Source organism: Bos indicus, chromosome 20, assembly GCF_029378745.1.
Source record: "Bos indicus isolate NIAB-ARS_2022 breed Sahiwal x Tharparkar chromosome 20, NIAB-ARS_B.indTharparkar_mat_pri_1.0, whole genome shotgun sequence".
In the NCBI taxonomy this organism is placed as follows: Eukaryota; Metazoa; Chordata; class Mammalia; order Artiodactyla; family Bovidae; genus Bos; species Bos indicus.
Window position 1 is genome coordinate 24156833 of NC_091779.1, and position 21328 is coordinate 24178160.

Here is a 21328-nt window from a genome sequence, read left to right on the forward strand (position 1 = left end):
ATTCTTCCTACCCTAATGTCCCCAAGTAGCAGTGGCCCCTCTGTTCTGCATCAGAATTCCTGGATGTGGGCTGTGGTTCTGAAGACCACACGGCCTCATCCTCTCTCCAGAGGCATAGTTGAGTCTTGCTCAGCCTGGCTCTGCTGCAGCCTCCTGAGGATATTGGTCCCTGATGCTGTGTAAAGCTGCAGGGGTGATGATGACAGATGCCTGATGCTGAGAGCAGGCCTTGAGTGACCTCTGCCTCCTCCATCTATTAGCCAGCCCTTTGGCGGGGGAAGGAGTTGGGGGACTCTCTGTGTCCCACCTCTGGTGTGGCTCCAGGTGTCAGCTGTCAGCTACTGTAGCTCTTGTCAGACTCAAGTTGACCTATATGTTTTGAAATATTGGAGACGGTTTATTCCTTTTTATAGAGCTATGGACTTCATAGAACTGTAATAGGAGAAAATCTATTTCTATTATAGGACAGTATCAATAGATACTATTGATACCTGTGTTTTTATAGTGTTTTGTATCTTTTTAATCTACTGAACTGGGTTGTTATAAAGATTTAAGCAAAATAATGTGTTTAAAAGCAAATTTTGATCATCTTTATTTGGCACATAAGTAACTGAGACGTGGGCAGGTTCAAAGTCAGGTAACTGATAGGAATCGTAAGCCTCGAGACGAAGCGCTGACACGACCCCCAAACCTTGTGCTCGGATCACAGTATCTGTTCTTTCTGTGTGTGCCTGTGTTCCAGGACTGCCTCTATATTAGAATATCAGCTCCCTGAGAATAAGACCATCATGGTGGCTGCTTCGTTTGTCCCCTTCTTAATGTTATTGATGGATTGATACACACAACCAGGAAAAGGTGCAGAGCAATTTAATAAGCGGCAGTGCTTATGTGGAAATGTTGTATGTTTTACTCTCTTGGATTATTAAAATATTATAGCCCAGCATTAGTCAATTTTTTTTTTTCAATCACTCCCACTGAGCTCATACCAATTGGCTTTTCATCATCACCCCAGCAGACTTGGGCCATGCTGTTCTGCCTCCTTTGTATACTGCCTTAAAAAGCGGCCCTGGCTTGAGACTTGTGAGAATTTGTAGGGTAAGCCAAAATAGTTATAAAAATACTTACTGAGTGAATGTTTGAAGGTTAGTTATAATTTGTGTTGTTGTTACTGTTTAGTTGTTAAGTCGTATCCGACTATTTTGTGACCCCATGGACTGTAGCCTGCCAGGCTCCTCTGTCCATGAGATTCTCCAGGCAAGAATACTGGAGTGGGTTGCCATTTCCTTCTCCAAGGATCTTCCTGACCCAGGGATCAAACTGGCATCTCCTGCATTGCAGGCAGATTTTTTACCACTGAGTCACCTGGGAAGCCCAGTTATAATTTGTATGCCCTGCCAAATTTGAAAAGTCAATCTTTAACTCAATTATTTTAAAATAGGAAGAGCTGTAGTTCTAAACAGACGTTTTGGTTGTCAACTAAGAAAGTAAACTTAATGTATATTTTCTTTATTATTTTGTATATAAGTATCAGTTCAGTTCAGTTGCTCAGTCATGTCCGACTCTCTGTGACCCCATGAATCTCAGCACGCCAAATACACATACATATATAGGTGTGTGTATACTTATACATGTATTCTATTTCTTTCAGAAAAAATTGTTCCCCAGAAAGGAATTTTGTAACCAGTTTTTCACCTTGAATGCCACCATTGAATGTGTTTATATTTAGTTTTAGCATGTTGGAACATACTGTGGCCTTAGGTTCTAGTCTTTCTGTGTATCTAAGTTAAACCTGGCTCTTTTACAAAGAGTGTAGAGGGGGGTGTTGACCTTGAGAGTTTTGTCAAACTGGTTTGGAATATAAGCTTGCACAGACCTAGAGTTAAGTAACTGAGCAGTGAAGGATATTCATAGCAAACTGTGTGACCTCAGTCCCCTTGGGGTTTGGTTATCTATGGAGGGAATCATGTCTCACCAATGGGCCATCTGTCCTGCATGATGGGAATTGAGGGAGAGAAGAAAGCAGAAGGAAGTCACAGCATGTTGCTAAAGGGTTTGGAGCAGAGATTTATAAAATCTTTTAGTCAGATGGTCTTGAAACACTGAATTGAATATTGTAAGACTTAGTGGGAGATAACCAAGAGCTTTAAGAAAAGACTGTCAGTCCTCAAGGCAAAAATTAAAGACTTAACTCGTTGGGGAAATAAGAGATTTACACTCAGGAGTATAGTAATCATGCAAAATATATTATCCTAAGTGTCCAGTGATGGTGCAGCCTGGTGAACTCCTTGAGTTTGGGGGAGGAAAATTTCCCATAGGCAACAATGGGGAGGGAGGTCTTGTTGGCCAGATGGGTCTTAAGCTGCCTCTGCAGAGTGAGCAGCATTGTGATGGTGGGAACAGAGAGGGGAGAGGTTACCAGTGAGGACAGCATGATGCAGAGGCAAAGCCCAGGGAGGAGGCAGGCTGTGTCTGGAAGGTGGAGAGCTGCATCTATCAGATTTCCTGAATCAGTCATCACATTTCCTAACTCAGGGGTCATTTTAACTGAGCTCAAAGTATTGGATTGGCCAAAAAGTTCATTTCGGTTGTAGCATCTTACAGAAAAACCGAAATGAACATTTTTGCCAACTCAATAGTATGATATAGGCAATATAGTGAGTGCCAACTTTCTAATAATACTGACTTCAGAGTCAGTGAGATCTACATTTAACCATTAGGTAAGGTGCTTAACCTTATCATCCCTTCTTAGCGATGAGGAAAAAAATACATACATCTTAGGAGTTATCATGACATCTACATGAAAAGGCAGGACTGGGTCTGTGCTGTTTCCTGGTATATCTCCGTTCCTTATTAGAGGGCTTGTCGCATACACAACATGTCCGTTGAAGGAATGCACAAGACCTCCTAGCCCAAGGGGCCATGAAACTCTTGCTGTTATGGTGGTGGTTGATTTTCATGAAGCAAACATCATAGGATATGAGTATGTTTGAGAACTGTTATACTTAAAAGAAGGGCAAAAAGAAATCTTTACTCCAAGACTTAGAGTCTTCAACATGCCAACTTGCTTTTGAAATCGCCATGAGGTACATGTAGAGTGGGAGCTTGCCAAACAGATATGGTTACAGTGCCCTTTTATTACCACACTCCTGGTAGGGCAGTTCTTCTATAGAATATAAATTTAGGTGGGACTTTAGTGAAATCTTGCCCAAATTGAGTGCTTGAAGCTAACTGATGAAAATATCAATGCTTGGATGAAAGAAGGTGGGATTGGGGGAAAGTGATGTTTGGCTCTTGGTGAATTGGGCTGCGTGGTCAGAGATGCTCATCAGGCATTTGCAGCAGGGAGCCAGCTAGTCTTGCTGACTGAGCATGCTCTGGGTGACTGCTGACTAGGAACTGGACACCCTCCTGGGTTAGGAAGCTGGACGAGGGAATGAGGGATTAATATATTCTGGCTGAGCAAGAAGTACTCTTGACCTGGGACATCTCTGGTGGGCCCTCTACCCAAAAAGACTTTTTGAAATTGACCTGTCTGGTGATCCAGAGGCTAAGACTCTGCCCTTCCAGTGCAGGAGGCTCAGGTTCAGTCCCTGGTCAGGGAACTAGATCCCACATGCTTCAACTAAAGATAAATAAAACGTTTTTTTTTTTTTTTTTAAAGAGCCCTCCCACCAACACCCCCTTCATCTGCCAAAGATAATCCTTGAGGTGAAGGGATAAATGAAAAGATAAGAGTCTGATTTCATTAAGGAAATAATTAAGAAAGCACAGTGTTAAAAGTTCAAAAGCAAAATTGAAGATGAGAAGAAGTTGGATGTTGGGGTGCCAGAGACTGCACACAAAAGAGATATAATCCACCTGACAAGAGGGGGGACCCTCGCTTGACAGGTAATAGAGAATGGGCCTCAGTTATGACTTCATGTAACATTGACTGAATGTACAGAATAATTCTTCTTGGCCTCCCCAGGATGACCTCATTGCCTGGGTCCCCAGTTCCAGAAGCTAAAAGGTAGCAGTGACTTTCAGCAGCAAGAACTATAGCAATACAGGAGGCAATTAAAGCATACTTGTGTGTGTGTGTACCAAGGCAGTCCTGACTTTGGGGCAGAACTGTGTTCCTGAGGCTTATATTTCCAGGTACTTCTGCCTCCTCTCAGGGGCCCCAGGGCCTAGTGCCTATCCCCAGAAAACTCAGATATTTTATTTTACTTTATTATGTTTATCTTGTCTTGTTTTATTGTATCTTATTTTAGTCTTTTGTTTGGTAGCTTTATAAAGGTATAATTGACAAAAATTGTAAGATATCTGAAATATATAATGTGATGATTTGGTGTATGTGTACACTGTGAAAGGATCCTTCCCAAATCAAGCTAATGAATACATTCATCTCTTCCTATGTTTACTTTTTTCTTTTCACTTTTACTCCCTTAGCAAGTATCGATTGTACAATGAAGTGTTATTTACTATAATCACCATGCTGTACAGTAGATCTTCAGACCTTATTTATCTTATAACTGAAAGTTTGTACCCTTTTACCAAACTCTCCCCCATTTCCTTCACCCCCAGCCCCTGGCAACCACTTTCCAATCTCTGTTTCTGAGTTTGACTTAAAAAAAATTCCACATATAAGTGATACCATTCAGTATTTGTCTTTGTCTGGCTTGTTTCACATTAGCCTAATGCCCTCTGGCTTCATCCATAATGACAGGATTTCCTTCTTTTTTAAGGCTAAATACTATTCCAGAGTGTGTGTGTGTGTGTGTGTGTGTGTGTGTGTTCACTGTGTAGCTCAGTTGGTAAAGAATCCTCCTGCAACGTAAGAGACCCAGGTTTGATTCCTGGGTCAGGAAGATCCCCTGGAGAAGGGATAGGCTACCCACTCCAGTGTTCTTGGGCTTCCTTGGTGACTCAGATAGGTCCTCCTATTTAAGTCCACGCACATATGGACACCTTATCTTTGACAAAGGAGGCAAGAATATACAATGGATTAAAAACAATCTCTTTAACAAGTGGTGCTGGGAAAACTGGTCAACCACTTGTAAAAGAATGAAACTAGAACACTTTCTAACACCATACACAAAAATAAACTCAAAATGGATTAAAGATCTCAATGTAAGACCAGAAACCATAAAACTCCTAGAGGAGAACATAGGCAAAACACTCTCCGACATACATCACAGCAGGATCCTCTATGACCCACCTCCCAGAATATTGGAAATAAAAGCAAAAATAAACAAATGGGACCTAATTAAACTTAAAAGCTTCTGCACAACAAAGGAAACTATTAGCAAGGTGAAAAGGCAGCCTTCAGAATGGGAGAAAATAATAGCAAATGAAGCAACTGACAAACAACTAATCTCAAAAATATACAAGCAACTCCTACAGCTCAACTCCAGAAAAATAAATGACCCAATCAAAAAATGGGCCAAAGAACTAAATAGACATTTCTCCAAAGAAGACATACAGATGGCTAACAAACACATGAAAAGATGCTCAACATCACTCATTATCAGAGAAATGCAAATCAAAACCACTATGAGGTACCATTTCACGCCAGTCAGAATGGCTGCGATCCAAAAGTCTACAAGCAATAAATGCTGGAGAGGGTGTGGAGAAAAGGGAACCCTCTTACACTGTTGGTGGGAATGCAAACTAGTACAGCCACCATGGAGAACAGTGTGGAGATTCCTTAAAAAACTGGAAATAGAACTGCCTTATGATCCAGCAATCCCACTGCTGGGCATACACACTGAGGAAACCAGAAGGGAAAGAGATATGTGTACCCCAATGTTCATCGCAGCACTGTTTATAATAGCCAGGACATGGAAGCAACCTAGATGTCCATCAGCAGATGAATGGATAAGAAAGCCGTGGTACATATACACAATGGAGTATTACTCAGCCATTAAAAAGAATACATTTGAATCAGTTCTAATGAGGTGGATGAAACTGGAGCCTATTATACAGAGTGAAGTAAGCCAGAAAGAAAAACACCAATACAGTATACTAATGTATATATATGGAATTTAGAAAGATGGTAACAATAACCCTGTGTACGAGACAGCAAAAGAGACACTGATGTATAGATCAGTCTTATGGACTCTGTGGGAGAGGGAGAGGGTGGGGAGATTTGGGAGAATGGCATTGAAACATGTATAATATCATGTATGAAACGAGTCGCCAGTCCAGGTTCGATGCACGATACTGGATGCTTGGGGCTGGTGCACTGGGACGACCCAGAGGGAGGGTATGGGGAGGGAGGAGGGAGGAGGGTTCAGGATGGGGAACACAGGTATACCTGTGGCAGATTCATTTCCATATTTGGCAAAACTAATACAATATTGTAAAGTTTAAAAATAAAATAAATAAATAAATAAATAAAATGAGTTAAAGATTGACTTTTCAAATTAGGCAGGGCATACAAATTATAACTGGGCTTCCCTGGTGACTCAGATAATAAAGAATCCACTTGCAATATGGGAGACCTGAGTTGAATCCTTGGGTTGGGAAGATCCCTTGGAGGAAAGCGTGGCAACCTACTCCAGCATTCTTGCCTGGAGAATCCCCATGGACAGAGGAGCCTGGTGGGCTACAGTCCATAAGGTCGCAGAGTCAGACATGACTGAGCAACTAAGAACAGCACAGTGTATGTGTATGTGTGTGTGTGTATATATATACATATATATGTATATATATGTATGTGTGTATATATGTATGTATGTGTATATATATCACATTTTACAACATTTTTTTGATCTATTCATCCACTGATTGACATTTAAGTTGTCTCTATACCTTGACTATTTTGAATGATGCTGCAACAAACATGGGAGTACAGATTTTCCTTTGAGATAATGAATTTGTTTCCTTTGAATGCATACCCAGAGGTGGGATTTCTGGATCATATGGTAGTTCTACTTTTAATTTCTTAAGGAAACTCTGTACTGTTTTCCATGGTGACTGCATCAATTTACATTCCCATCAGCTGTGCACAAGGGTTCTGTTCTCTTTTCTGCACATCCCTCACTAGCATTTGTTACTTCATGTCTTTTTGTTAATGGGCATCCTGACAGGTATGAGGTGATATCTTATTGTGGTTTTGACTTGCATTTCCCTGATGGTTAGCATTGATGAACACCTTTCCGTGTACCTGTTGCCTATTTGTAAGTCTTCTTGGGAAAAATGTCTATTTAAGTCATTTGCCCATTTTAAAATTGGGTTATTTGGGGATTTTCCTACTAAGTTGTATAGATCCTTGTATATTTTGGATATTAACCCTTTATCAGAGATGTGGTTTGCAAGTATTTTCTCCCATTCCACAGGTTGCCTTTTCATCTTGTTGATGGTTTCCTTTGCTGAGTGGAGGAAATTTTGTTTATTTTTTGTTTTGTTGTCTGCTATTTTAAAGGGAACCTTAGTTAATTAAAGGCTCGGAACATTGCTTGCATGTTTGAAAATCTTACTGAAAGCTGGTTTTCCCCATGTATTAGCTATAGTCAAGGTCTTGCCTTTAAGTGCCTAACATGGTTTAAATACTGCAGTTAGTGGCCCTCACTCTCCAGGGCTATAATGGCTGAGTAATGAAAGCACAGTGGATGTCACTTAGGAGGCTTAGTTAAACAATTTATCAAGTGCCTACTCCAAGAGCTAGTGCAAGGCCCCTGTGCAAGACCTGATGCTAAGGCCCTTTAGCGAGGGCTAAAACAGAAGAGAGAAGGTGAAATTCTGGGCCAGGTGGACTGCATAAATCTCTCTCAGATCTGCCATCCTATCAGGTTGGGATTACTCCCTAATCCCGTGCAAAGTGAAGGGATATGTACTTCAGCCCTGTATTCCTCAAGCTGTGGTCCTTCTGGTCTGTAAAGTGATAAGAATGGAAAGTGAAAGGAGGTGTTTAGAAAATTTTATAGCAATTTGACGTTGTTGCAGTGTTTTATTGTGTTTTATAAAATTATTGGCCCACAGTGGATTTAGGGGGAAACACTGATCCTTCAGTATGGAGCATGTGAGAAGCACTGCTCTAACCTGCATGTCCCCCAGTCTCTCTGGCCATTGATTATCAGTGAGGTCACATTGGCACACTGACCTCTCACACTGGTTCTTCTTCCCATGATATCCACACAGGCTCTTCCCTCCCCATGTTATCCATGCAGCATGCATGTCTGGGGGTCCTCTGGGACCTCTCACATTTGTTCCAGAGCCAGCCTCTCCCTCAGGTGTCCACAGATGGACACTCCATGGAGCACCTACAGCCGCCATCAGGCCAGGATGGGCCTATTCTCCCGGGGAGGGGGCTGTCTCCTGTTCTCTCCATGCACAACGTTGACTCCCCCTTCCTGTGCCCAGAGCTGAGCTGGGTGCCACTCACCTGGCCATGCCTTCTTTCTCTTGAGATCAGTTAGACACACAGGACTGTGGGGGCTGAGGGGGTCTTTTCGTGGGATTTTCCTTTCATCTCCAGCCCTAGTAGCAAAGCACATCCACAAACAGATGCCTCATGGATCACTAGCTCCTCATAGCCCAATTTCAAGTTAAAGTTAGCCAGTCTCCTGTACATAACTACGCGTTTTCCAGTTCCCAGGGGTCTTTAAAAGTCATTAACCATAGCCTTCATATGCTCTACATGCATGTTTTCATCTTCACTTAGGTTCCGTGAAGCCCCTTTCATCTCGTGACCTGCGAGCTGTGACCAACGATGTGGACAGTGCAGGAAACAGAACTATAACCTTTACCGTCATACGTTCCCCTAGACTCGGGAGGCTGCTACGTGTCAATTCTGACAACAGCACGGAGGACGTTTCCGTGTTTACGCAGAATCTGGTGAGTCCTGATGTACTTCTGGGCAGCTGGACCAGGCTCGGTGTCTGTGCAAAGCGAGCCCCTCGCTGCTCGTCCTCATCCTGTTAAAGTCAAGCAGAGGTGCCCCTTTGCCCAGGCAGGTACTCATTCCAGCTGTGCTGGTCTTAAAACTGGACACTTTGTGGTGAACACAGGATAAAACACAACTGGCGGAAAACACCAAGCAAATTCAAACCTCGTGTCTAATAAATAAGAGGGGATCCTTTTATCACTAAAGATGAATTTAAAGGGAACCCAAAGCAGAGTTACAAGAGTAAATCCTGCAGGATATGTCTGTGTACATTTATGCTTAATATATGAACTGATATACATAATTTCACATATTACAGTTGTATGTATGCATGTAAATATGTATGTGTATAAAGTGTGTGTGTGTGTTTAATATGCACCCAGAGCCATCTGTTTGCAACTTCTCACCACCAGCATCTACGTACGTGCCTTTTTATTTAAATGTATAAGCCTTCAAGTCATTTGATTTTTTTTTTTTTTTTTTACTTTTGCACCCTAGGAATCTGACTGCTTATGTGTGATTTCATTTTCTAAAAATCTTTGTTTCCAAATTGTCTTCTTGAAAATAACTGTTGCACATCATTCAACTTTCTTTTTCCATTCTTAAACAATGGGAACAGGGATATGGTAGCTGATCTGGCTGTAGCTTTACATGACTAAGGAATAAAAAAGTCTTGTCAAGTTTAGAGGAAATAGCCAGAGTGAACCACAAATCTGCCTTTAACTGTTGAGCCATTTTTCTCCAGTGTGATGTAGCAGAATTGAATTTAGCTTTTGCTTTGCAATTGCCTTTGTCTGGGATGCATTGAAGGGAACAGATCATAAGGTTAGCAGAAGTTCTGAAAGGGACATTGAAAAGAGGAGGTATAAATTCTCTAGTTCACAGTTGTACTCTGGAGGAAGGAAAAAAGAAATTAAGGATGAAAACTACATTGTGAGGGGGAACTTTTAATGCGCCCAAAGGCATAAAAACTTGCCTAGTTTTTTTTTTTTTTTGCTAGTATTTTGAATACTAGCAAGAATGATGACAGTCCTATTAAGATGCCTTGACTCTAGCCCTAGTTCTTTAAAAAATTATTTTTTGATGGTGATCATTTCAAGCTTTAATTTCCACTGCTTTCGTTGCAAATATATAATAATTTAGATTGGAGTGCGTGCATGCTCAGTCATGTCCAACTTTTTTGCAACCGCATGGACTGTAGCCCACCAGGCTCCTCTGTCCATGGAATTTTCCAGGCAAGAATACTGGAGTGGGTTGCCATTCCCTTTTCCTGGGGATCTTCCCGGGGATCAAACCCAGATCTCCTGCATTGAGGAGATTCTTTACTGTCTGAGCCACCAGGGAAGCCCAGAAGGCCAACTAGTAGGGCAGAAAAAGTCTTGATGGATTATTATCATCAGTGGCAGCTATTTGTATCATCAGTGGCAGGTATTTGTCTGTGGGTGATGTGTTACCATGGGGCTCAGGGCTGGAAAGCACCTGCACAGTGGTGTTGGAATGAGGGGTGTTAGACCCAGCTGGTGGTCCTCGTGGAGGCAGGGGCAGGCTGCAGTGTGGAAGCACAGCCTGGGCAACGTCACAAGTCAGGTGTGGTCAGAGAGAAAGGTGTGTTCTCCTTCTTGAATGGACCAGGAGAACATCCCTCTTCTCCACACAGCCCTTTCCTCTGTGCATGCATGGGTGAGCATGCACCCAACATGCCAGTGTGGCCTTGCCCAGTGCTTTGAATCAGAGGACAATGGGGAGACCCTTCTGTTGTGTACCAGGCATCAGGCCTTTATGCAGGTAACTCCCGGTTGGGATGATTCCTATTTCCCCAAAACAGCATCTAAGATACTTTTAGAGTCTGTGGGAATTCAGCACAGCAGCCCATACTCCCTGTCTTTGGTATAAGAGTGTGGACAGAGCATATATGTAAGAATCAGGTACCTTCTTGCTGCTCCTTGAGCCACTACTGACCACTTATGACTGAGGACACAGCCTTGGCCTCTGAAGTGGGAAGACCTGGATTAACTGTGAGTTATAATGTATCTTTTAATCCTTAGTTTCCTCATCTGTAAAATGGGGGGAAATAGTAGTAATGACAGTTGAAACCATTTTGAACATTCCCTATGTCCCAGGATGCCATTAGAATGGCAGCTTTCTCAGCTTTCTGCTGAGTTGTGTTATTGTTCAGTTGCTCAGTCTTGTCTGACTCTGCAACCCCTCTTTGTGGCTGCAGCACACCAGGCCTCCCTAACCTTTACTATCTCCCAGAGTGTGCTTAAATTCATGTCCATTGAGTCAATGATGCTATCTAACCATCTCATTCTCTGTCGCTCCCTTCTCCTTTTGCCTTCAATCTTTCCCAGCATCAGAGTCTTTTCCAGTGAGTTGGCTCTTTGCATCAGGTGCCCAAACAAAGAATTGCAGCTTCAGCTTCAGCAACAATCCTTCCAATGAATATTCAGGGTTGATTTCCTTTAGGATTGACTGGTTTGGTCTCCTTGCTGTCCAAGGGACTCTCAAGAGTCTTCTCCAGCACCACAATTTGAAAGCATCAATTCTTTGGCACTCAGCTTTCTTTATGGTCGAACTCTCACATCTGTATGTGACTACTGGAAAAACCATAGCTTTGACTAGATGGACCTTTGTCTGCAAAGTGAAGTCTCTGCTTTTTAATATGCTATCTTGGTTTGTCATAGCTATTCTTCGGAGGAACAAGCGTCTTTTAATTTCAAGACTGCAGTCGCTGTCCGCAGTGATTTTGGAGCTCAAGAAAATAAAATCTGTCAATGCTTCCCCTTTTCCCCCTTCTATTTGCCATGAAGTAATGGGACTGTCTGCCTTGACTTAGGTCTTTTGAATGTTGAGTTTCAAGCTAGCTTTTTCACTTTCCTCTTTCACCCTCATCAAGAAGCTCTTTAGTTCCTCTTCACTTTCTGCCATAAGAGTGGTATCACCTGCATATCTGAGGTTGTTGATATTTCTCCTGGCAATCTTGATTCCAGCTTATGATTTATCCAGCCTGGCATTTTGTATGATGTACTCTGCATAGAAGTTAAATAATCAGGGTGATAACATAAAGCCTTGACATACTCCTTTTCCAATTTTGAACCAATCCGTTGTTTCATATCCAGTTCTAATTGTTGCTTCTTGACCCACATACAGGTTTCTCAGGAGGCAGGTAAGGTGGTCTGGTACTCTCATCTCTTTTAGAGTTTTCCACAGTCTGTTGTGATCCTCACAGTTAAAGGCTTTAGCATAGTCAATGAAGAAGTAGATGTTTTTCTGGAATTCCCTTGCTTTCTCCATGATCCCACAAGTGTTGGCAATTTGATCCGTGGTTCTTGTGCCTTTTCTAAACCCAGCTTGTATATCTGGATATTCTTGGTTCACATACTGCTGAAGCCTAGCTTGAAGGATTTTGAGCATTACTTCCTAGCATGTGAAATGAGCACAACTGTGTGGTAGTTTGAACATTCTTTGGCATTGTCCTTCTTTGGGATTGGAATGAAAGCTGAACTTTTCTAGTCCTGTGGCCACTGCTGAGTTTTCCAAATTTGCTGACATATTGAGTGCAGCAGTTTCACAGATTTCTTTTATATTACTAATTATATTGCTTTGCAGGCTGGGATCCTAAAGCACAGGGAAGTTAAGCCACTTGCCCGCAGCTACGCAGTTCACAAGTGTCAGAGTCAGGATTGGAACTCAGGGTCTCGATTATAGGTCATGCTCCTATCTGCTAGTCCATACTTTCCTCTTAGAGTTTATAATGAATTAACACAAGAAAGTAAATACAAAATGTTTAGCACACTGCTCCACATGTAGCAGATGCTAAATAAATAGTAGCTAAGGCTGTTGTGATTATCCTTTTGTCCTTGAAAATGCGAGAAGTTCTTTCCTCTGGTAGCCAAAGGACTACTTTCATGGGGCAGGCCATTTTCTGGGACACTGGAGTTGGCTGCTACATCTCCCCTAATGGGCTGTGGTGATTCCATGAATGGAAATGAGGCCGTGAGAGGAAAGTGGCGTTTGCTTCATCCTGTCACCCACTCACTGATTCCCTTTGTGGAAGAGTCCCTGGTGTTCTGGAACACATTTCCCTGAGCGATGACAAGAAGAGGAGGCTGGGGACCATGTCAGGGGCTTCCTGTCTGGATCCAGCAGCACTGCATCCTTGGGCAGAGCACAGGCTGGAGGCAGACTGAGGCCTGAGGGTGGGGCAGCGCCAAGGATCCCACCCCAGAGGGTCAGGGCAAGGAGGACCCGGTGGAAGGCCTCACCAGAGAAGCTGGGAGCGGCTGAACAAACCTGGTGTTTTTTGCAGGATGTGTTTGGCTAAGTTTCTAAGCTTCTGTGAATAAATTTCATCAAAATACCCTGACTCCCCTTCCGCTTCTTTAGTCACAAAGAGCATCAGTACTTATGGGGGAGAGGAGAATGTGCAAAGGAAACTCTGCAAGAATATAAACCCAACTGCTAACTCTGGCTCTTTCAGTGTGTGTGGGTTTTTTGAGTTTTTATATAACACGTGCTTATTGTAAAAATAAAATTAGGAAACATTAGAGCAGAACATTAATATTGAGATATGTATGGCGGAGTCCCTTTGCTGTCCCCCTGAAGCTATCACAACATTGTTAACCAGTTATACTCCAATATAAAATAAAAAGCTAAAAAAATATAAAAATAAAAAAGGTCCTGACATCAAAACAAAGAAAATTAGTACTGAAAAAGAGTAGAGCATCATCAAAAAATCCACTGCAATTGGTGTTTAGGTGAAGGCGTTCCAATTCTGTTTAGCTTGTGTGTTCAAAAATGCACATTTTGATTTGTGACTTGGGAAGAGAAGGAAACTTACTGTTTACCTCCCTGACTTTCTTCTTTTCAGATCCTGTCTTCTTCTTCACATGCAAATAGATTATGAATCCCTTCATAAAATCAATAGTTTTATGGGCTCTGTCATACAGGACCTTGGTCAAATTCTCAGCCATTTTATGATGGTTCAGTTTCCTCCCCAGCAGCTCCAGAAAAAGTAAAAAAGAGGGTGGGATAGGTTTTGGAGGTAGCGACTATGGTTAAAACCTTTTCCCTGAAATTATTGAACAAGGACCTTAACTGAACACTTATTGTGTGCTTTGATTAGTCCTCTTCAATCTGGTTGGTGAGAAGAGATGTTACAGAGGAAACAATTTTCATTATAAAAGGAGCTCAGAGCTGTTCAGCCACGTTCATGTAATATAACGGCTTCAGTTGCCTTTTGACTTTTTAGATTAGTTTTTTCTAATTTCAAGAGTTAGTCTAGCCCATAACCTGCTAAGGGTCCAATGCGGAGAGGGCTTCAGACAGGTGGTGGCTGAGTCTTTTTTCACACCTTTACCTTAAAGGATAAATTCTTTCCAGCTCTCTACCACTCAGCTAGGGGAGGCAGAAACACTGTATCATTTGCATGTAAAACCTATACCCTGTCTGGCTTTTGATAGATAAACAAAAATGACCATTTAAATTAATGGCTCTGGATGGTTACAGCTAATGAAAGAAATCAAGACATTTCTTGCTTAATATCACCCTTTGGAAGAGTAATTGTGGGGAAAACATTTGTTAGTTAATAGCTCAAAATACTTTCTTATCCTGGAATAAATTAATGATTTTCAAACCATACCATATCAACCTACCAAGATAAACAGTAACATTCTTGTTTTTCACCTGCGTAATTTTACAACTGCCCAAGAGCAAATAGCTAAACCACAAAAATTTGTGCTGAAAATCTTACATCCTGAAGAATTAAACATACAAATACACAGAGAAGGTGAATCATCAAATTTTAAAATGAAATAAAACCTTTCTACAAACGTAGAGAAATTATTGTTCATTTCAAAGAATGTACAAAGTAAGAATTGAATTCTCTAAAGAATTCTCTTACTAGTAGAGCACAAGGCTAATTGAGTGATTTTCATTCCAGTGCTTGTTTAGATAATTTGAAATCATTAAAAAGCAAAGTGTTCTGGTTTTGAGGTTTATGACGCCTGGCCTTTTTTCTTTTCCATAAAGCCCAGTAATTGCGTTTCAGCCATTATGCTGTTATGGGTAGATCATCCATCTTCATCTCTGCCTGCTGCTTCAGCACAGATACAGGATTCCAGGTCCACATTTAGAAAATGATACAATCGATTCTGGGTTATGAGTTTTGTCTAATAACCCCTTCTAGACTCTGAAATCAGCGTGTACATTTTAAGACATTGTGAACGCATTTCCCATAGGAGAGAAGCTAATTTATTATAACTTAATGGAGACTGTAATGGGATGGTTAAACTTTGGCTCTTTTATTTTCTGTGCAGGGAAGGATAAGCTTCTTTGTGTTAGTGATCACTCTTGCCCCACCCTGACCCCTGCTTTCTTGGGGTCTGTTCAGTGACAAGCTTAATGGCAACTAGACTCAGTAGACATTTTGAACATTTTCCAGTTTCTTGTTTTAGCAATTTTGATTTGGCCCTTGCAGTTCACTGAATTATGTGCTAGCATATTTTTGCATGCATGGAAATTATTGTATTGCATTGTCATTTAGCCACCTATTCATTGTTCAAACTTGAAGCTGGCTTTGAATAACCAAAAAAGCAGAGAGAACTAATTCCCATTTCAGTGAGCATGGTTGAGCTTTTCTCCTTTTATTAACTTCCTAAAGCTGCTGTAATAAATGACCTCAGACTTGGTGGCTTAAAACAGCAGAAATTTACTGTCTCATAGTTCTGGAGGCCAGAAGTTGGAACTCCATTTCACTGGACTGAAGTCAAGGCAATGGCAGGGCTATGCTCTCTCTGGAGGCACTAGGGGAGAACTTCTTCCACTCCTGTCTTCCTGCTCCTGGTGGCTGCCAGCCTTTCCTGGTATGTGGCCGCATCTCTCTAATTTCTGTCTTCGTGGTCACATTGCCTTCTCCTCTTCTGTCTGTATCTTTTAGCCCTCTGCATCCCTCTTATTCATGTGATTGCAGTTCGAGCCCACCTGAATAATCCAGGATACCCTTCCCGTCTTAGGAAGATTGACTTAGTCACATCTGCAAAGTCTTTGCCATAGAAGGTAACACTCACAGGTTCAAGAGATTTGGCCCTGATATTTTTGGTGGGTGTTTTTAGCCTAGTATGTTCATATAGAATAAAAGCGAGGTGTCCCATACGATCTCACTTGGTAGTTTTATTAAAGGACTCCATGCTTGTAATGGTATAAGGCCCATGAAAATCTACGTCTGTGCGTGTGTGCTGAGTCACTTCAGCCATGTCTGGCTCTGCAGCCCCATGGACCGTAGCCCACCAGGCTCCTCTGTCCATGGGATTTCCCAGGCTGGAGTGGGTTGCCATGCCCTTCTCCAGAGGATCTTCCCAACCCAGGGATCAAACCCAAGTCTCTTACATCTCCTGCATTGGTAGGTGGGTTCTTTACCACAAGTGCCATCTGGGAAGCCCAAATCTGTGTCTGAAAGTGTTAGTCGCTCAGTTGTGTCCAACTATTTGTGACTGCATGGACTGTAGCCCATCAGGCTCCTCTGTCCAAAGAATTCTCCAGGCAAGAATACTGAAGTGGGTAGCCATTCCCTTCTCCAGAAAAAAAGAGTCTGCTTTTTTTTAAAAGAAGCAAGTCTGCTTCCATATAAATGTGGATTTGGACCTCTCTGTCAGGTAGGGCTGTAGATGGATATATTGCTAGGCTCCCATGAAGAGCTTTTTGTTGTAATATTTTTATGTAGAGTATAGAGGAGCATGGATAATTGTTTGGGCCTGGTTTTCAGTTGCCCATTTCTAGCTGGAGATTTCCAGATATCACCATTTAGGAACTTAAGTTTCCTAAAATGCCTCTTCTATCCATTTCCAGTAAGGAGAGTCATGCCTGGGACTTACACATGCCTGATACCTGGGCACCCTCTAAGCTGGTTCATCCTGAGCTGCCCCAGACTTCTGACCTCTTCTGGGAACCTTTGAACAGCTATGCCCAACTAGCTGTTCACTGCAGGCATGTTGGTCCCAGTCCTGGTGGCAACAAGAAAGGGCTCACAAAAAGGAGTCATTTCTCTGAGATCATCCTTCAGGAGCACAGGAGCTTGTTGTTTTCCCAGTCTTAGCCTTTAGGACTTTTTATTAACCTACATGGAACCTTGGAGATTTAATCTTTTTGAACTGTTTGGATTCCTGTAGTCTCCTTTCCTTACAAATATCTGCCCAAGATAGAGATTTTTTGGTGAGATTACTGACTGTGTCCTAGACAGGCCAGACCAAAATGGCACTTGTCTGCCCTAATCATACCTACCAATTCACTTTCAACATTCCTGAATTCCTTAGGGTTAGAGAGCCTAACTTGTGAATTTCTGGCTTACTATAGTGCCACTGAGCTTTCTGGGCTTCCCGAGTGGTACTAGTGGTAAAGAACCCACCTGACAATGCAGGAGAGGAAAGAGATGGGGTTTGATCCCTGAATCAGGAAATCCCCTGGAGGGGGAAATGGCAACCCCCACTCCAGTATTCTTGCCTGGAGACTCCTGTGTACAGAGGAGCCTGCCGGGCTTCAGTCCATGGGATCTCAGAGTCAGACATGACCGAAGTGACTTAGCACACACTGAGCTTTCCACACATAGGTACAATGAACTCTGGAGTCACACAAGACTGAATTAAAAACTGAGTTCTTATACCTGTTGGCTAGTGAATTATTTAAATTTTCTGAGCCTCAGTTTTTTTTTTAATCTGTCAAATGAATATAACAATCCCTCCTAAAACAAAAATAAAATGAGTTACATATGAGCCAAACAGAATGCCTGGCATATATTTAGGGCACAATTAAAGTTAGGTACTGTCAATGTGTTTTTACTAAATAAATGGGTAAGATGTCTTGGATTGCCTTATTTCTACTGCTTCATGATATAAATGTACACTTTATAATTAAAATTTGTAAAACACTTTGTAAGTAGTGTATCTGTTTGTTAAACAAATATTTACTGAATCACCAAGTGTAGAATGGTGCATGCTTGCGTGCCAAGTCTCTTCAGTTGTGTCCGACTCTTAGCAACTCCACGGACTGTAGCCCACCAAGATCCTCTGTCCATGGGATTCTCCAGGCAAGAATACTGGAGTGGCTTGCCATTTCCTCCTCCAGGGGATCTTCCCGACTCAAGGGCTGAACCCATGTCTCCTATGTTTTCTGCATCAGCAGGTTCAATCTTTACCACTACCACCACCTGGGAAGCCCATAGAATGGTGAGCTAATGTTTATTTACAAAGCAACGGAAAGTAAGCTTCCAAAATATGTGCCAGAATTCCAGCCTACAATTTCCTTTGTTTTATGAGAAAATATTTATTTATTTAGGCATATTTTAGAACTTTCTGATTGCTTAATATTCTCATGCCATGATTCACTATAAAAAATGAATATAGCCTTCCATCTGTAAGGAATTGTTTAGTTAGGGCTTAGATCCTTTCTTGAAAGCCCTAGAAATGCCCAAAGCCCGCCATTTTGAACATTGATATGGCAAAAGACCAATTAGGTCAAATGCATATCTGCAAGTCAGATATGATTCTGTATTTTAATGCATAAATGGATGCTCAGTGAGATTAAATGACTTGCATAAAAGACACAGAGCTGGCAGTTGGTAATATTTATATTTGACTTTGGGTCTGATCAATCTGGCTTCCCCGGTGGCTCAGTGTAAAGAATCTTCCTGCCAATGCAGGAGACACAGGAGATTCCTGGGTCAGGAAGATCCCCTGGAGAAGGGAATGGCAACCCACTCCAATATTCTTACCTGGGAAATCCCATGGACAGAGGAGCCTGGTGGGCTATACTCCATGGGGTTGCAGAGTCAGACACAACTGAGTAACTAAGCACCTCACAGCGGCTGATCAATCCAGGGTTCATATTTTACTACATTCCTGTGGTTCCATTTTTATATTAGTGAACATCCTTTTCCTTCTTGGAGGAAGAGAGTTGATGGTTCAAGTAGTTGGGGGCAAAAAGTTGCCAGTAATATGGCTCTAAAGAAAGAGCTCTTATCTATAAGCCTGGACATCTGGGTTCTGGCCCCCGCTCTGCTCCCAGCTAGCCCTGTCACTGCGGGGAGGGAGAGGAGTTACTGAAATTCCAACTTCTTTGAGCATCTCAGGAGCCTCTCAGCTGCAAACTTTAACTCATCACACAAAAACCAATAGAATCCCTAGCCTTCTTACAGCCAAATCTGTCTCTTTGGTCTCTGATAAATGTTTTTCTTTGTGGTTCTGTAGGAATCAAGGCTATGAGATCCAGAATGTTTAGATTTCAGAGATCCAAAGGGTATTATCCTAGTGTCCCTTCTAGTAAAAGCACTACTCTGAGAAGGTCTAGGATTTGGAGCCACATATCCACCCATTCGGAGAGGAATACAACCTCAGTAAAGTCCTAGAGAAATGGACCAGTTTGGAGGTGGGGTGCATGCTGGGATAGTCTACAACCTCTTGTTGATTTCAGAGTGCCAAGGCACATGCCCCATTCTACATAAACGGAGTCATCAGAGAAAAGGCACTGTTGATCCCTTCTTGAAGCTGATATAGTAAAACAGCCCAGGATTTACTTTTTTAAATTGTTATATTAGCTTTTTATTTTGAAATAATTTCAGACTCAGAAAAAATCACAATACAGAATTCTCTTATACTGTTCATCCACATTCACCAAATGTTAGCATTTAACTGCCTTTTAACTGCCTTTATCATTCTCCCTATACACACACACACACACACACACACTTTTGATATTTTGAGAGTTTTGAGAACCAGTTACAGACATGATGCCCCCCTTACCACTATATTTAGTAACATATTTGTATTTATTTACCTCTATATTTAGTACATTTATTTTTAGCTCTGTATAGTTCCTAAAAACAAGAGGCCATTCTCTTATATAACCACAGTTTAATTTTCAACAACATGAAATGAACAGTAATGCTGTTTTATAATCTATAGACCTTACTCAGATTTGACAAGTTGTTTCAGTGAATGTGCTCTATGGCAGAGGGGAAAACCCACAGCACAAAACATAGCAAATAGGTGTCAGGAGCCTTTAGTCGCCTTTAATCTGGATCCATTCCACAGTCATGCTGACTTTTGTGACCTTGCTGTTTTCTGTGGCCAACAGGCCAGTTATTTGTAGGAAGTCCCTCAGTTTGGTTTTATCTGATGTTTCCTCTTGTCTGGGGCAAGAGCGCCACAAGAGAAGCCGGGTTCTTCCCAGAGTGTCCTGCCCGGCGCCCGCTTTGCCCTGTCCCTGACGATATTTTCTTTCATCACTTGGTCAGGTGCTGTTTTTCAGGTTTCTCAACTGTGAAGGGAAAATTAGTAAGTGTCTATGAGGAGATGCTTTGGAACCATCTAAATATCCTGTTTCTCATCATAATTTAGCTCACTAGTTTCAGCAGTCATTTTAGGATTCTTACCTGAAGCGTTTATTACTAGTTGGTTGCCAGATGGTGAGTTTTCTTTTCTCTTTTAAAATAACGGTGCCTGTAATTTATTTTTGGCTGTGTTGGGGCTTCATTGCTGTGTGGGCTTTCTCTAGTTGCGGCAGGCGGGGCTGCTCTCTAGTTGTGGAGCACGGGCTTCTCACTGCGGTGGCTTCCCTTGCTGCAGCGCATGGGCTCTAAGGTGCGCAGGCTTCAGTAGCTGGGACGCTTGGGCTTCGTAGTTGGGCTCAAGGGCTCTAGAGCACAGGCTCAGTAGTTGTGGCGCATGGGCTTAGTTGTTCCGTAGCATGTGGAATGTTCCGGGATCAGGGACGGAACCTGTGTCTCCTGCATTGGCAGGCGGATTCTTTACTAATGAGCCACCAGGGAAACCCTGACTTTTCTGATTTTCTATTTTTCTTTCTATATTGAAATTATACACCATTCAGTTTCTAATGACATACCAGAAAGATTGTAAAAGAGAAAATATCTGGGCTAATCTAAATCCATAGGGAACAAAAACACCCCTTTCCCCTCCCCTTAATCCCAGAGCCCAGGTACTTTGCTAAGTGGCTTATCTGTCTATATTTAACACAGTGGAAATATGCAGAGCTGTTGGAAGTTGTTCCTAAGGCTGCTTTCTATTTGAGATAACAAGTAATTCCTAATCTTCTCTGAGAACCTTCTCTCCTCAGGTTGACCCTGCACTTTTTCTCATAAGGTCTTGATCTTATTCTTCCTTTCCTGGCCCTCTCTCAGCATGCACACACACACAGGCACTCTCACAAATACACCAACTCACACACACACACCCCTTAGAACCTGACTTTTAAAGCTGGTGAAGCCAAAGTTGTTTTCTAAACATCACCTCAACCCTCTTATCCTCTTTCAAGGCATGACTGGCAAGTTGACATTCCACAGGTGCCCTCACTTCCTTTGACTTCTAGCTCAGCCCTTTCAGTTACCTGTTCTCGGGTCTTGGAAGCTCACACACTCAAGATGAATCTAATTCCATTCTCTCTCTCTCTCCA

The 21328-nt window shown here is 42.1% G+C and overlaps 1 protein-coding gene across 1 annotated transcript in view; it reads left to right on the plus strand.

The window, feature by feature from the left end:
* The window catches only part of LOC109574931 (chondroitin sulfate proteoglycan 4-like), a 76133-nt gene that overhangs the window by 43184 nt on the left and 11621 nt on the right, over positions 1–21328 (plus strand). The window contains exon 8 of the mRNA XM_070774685.1: positions 8648–8820. Within this exon, the coding sequence (XP_070630786.1) occupies positions 8648–8820 (173 nt within the window). The remainder of the gene's footprint in view (positions 1–8647; positions 8821–21328) is intronic.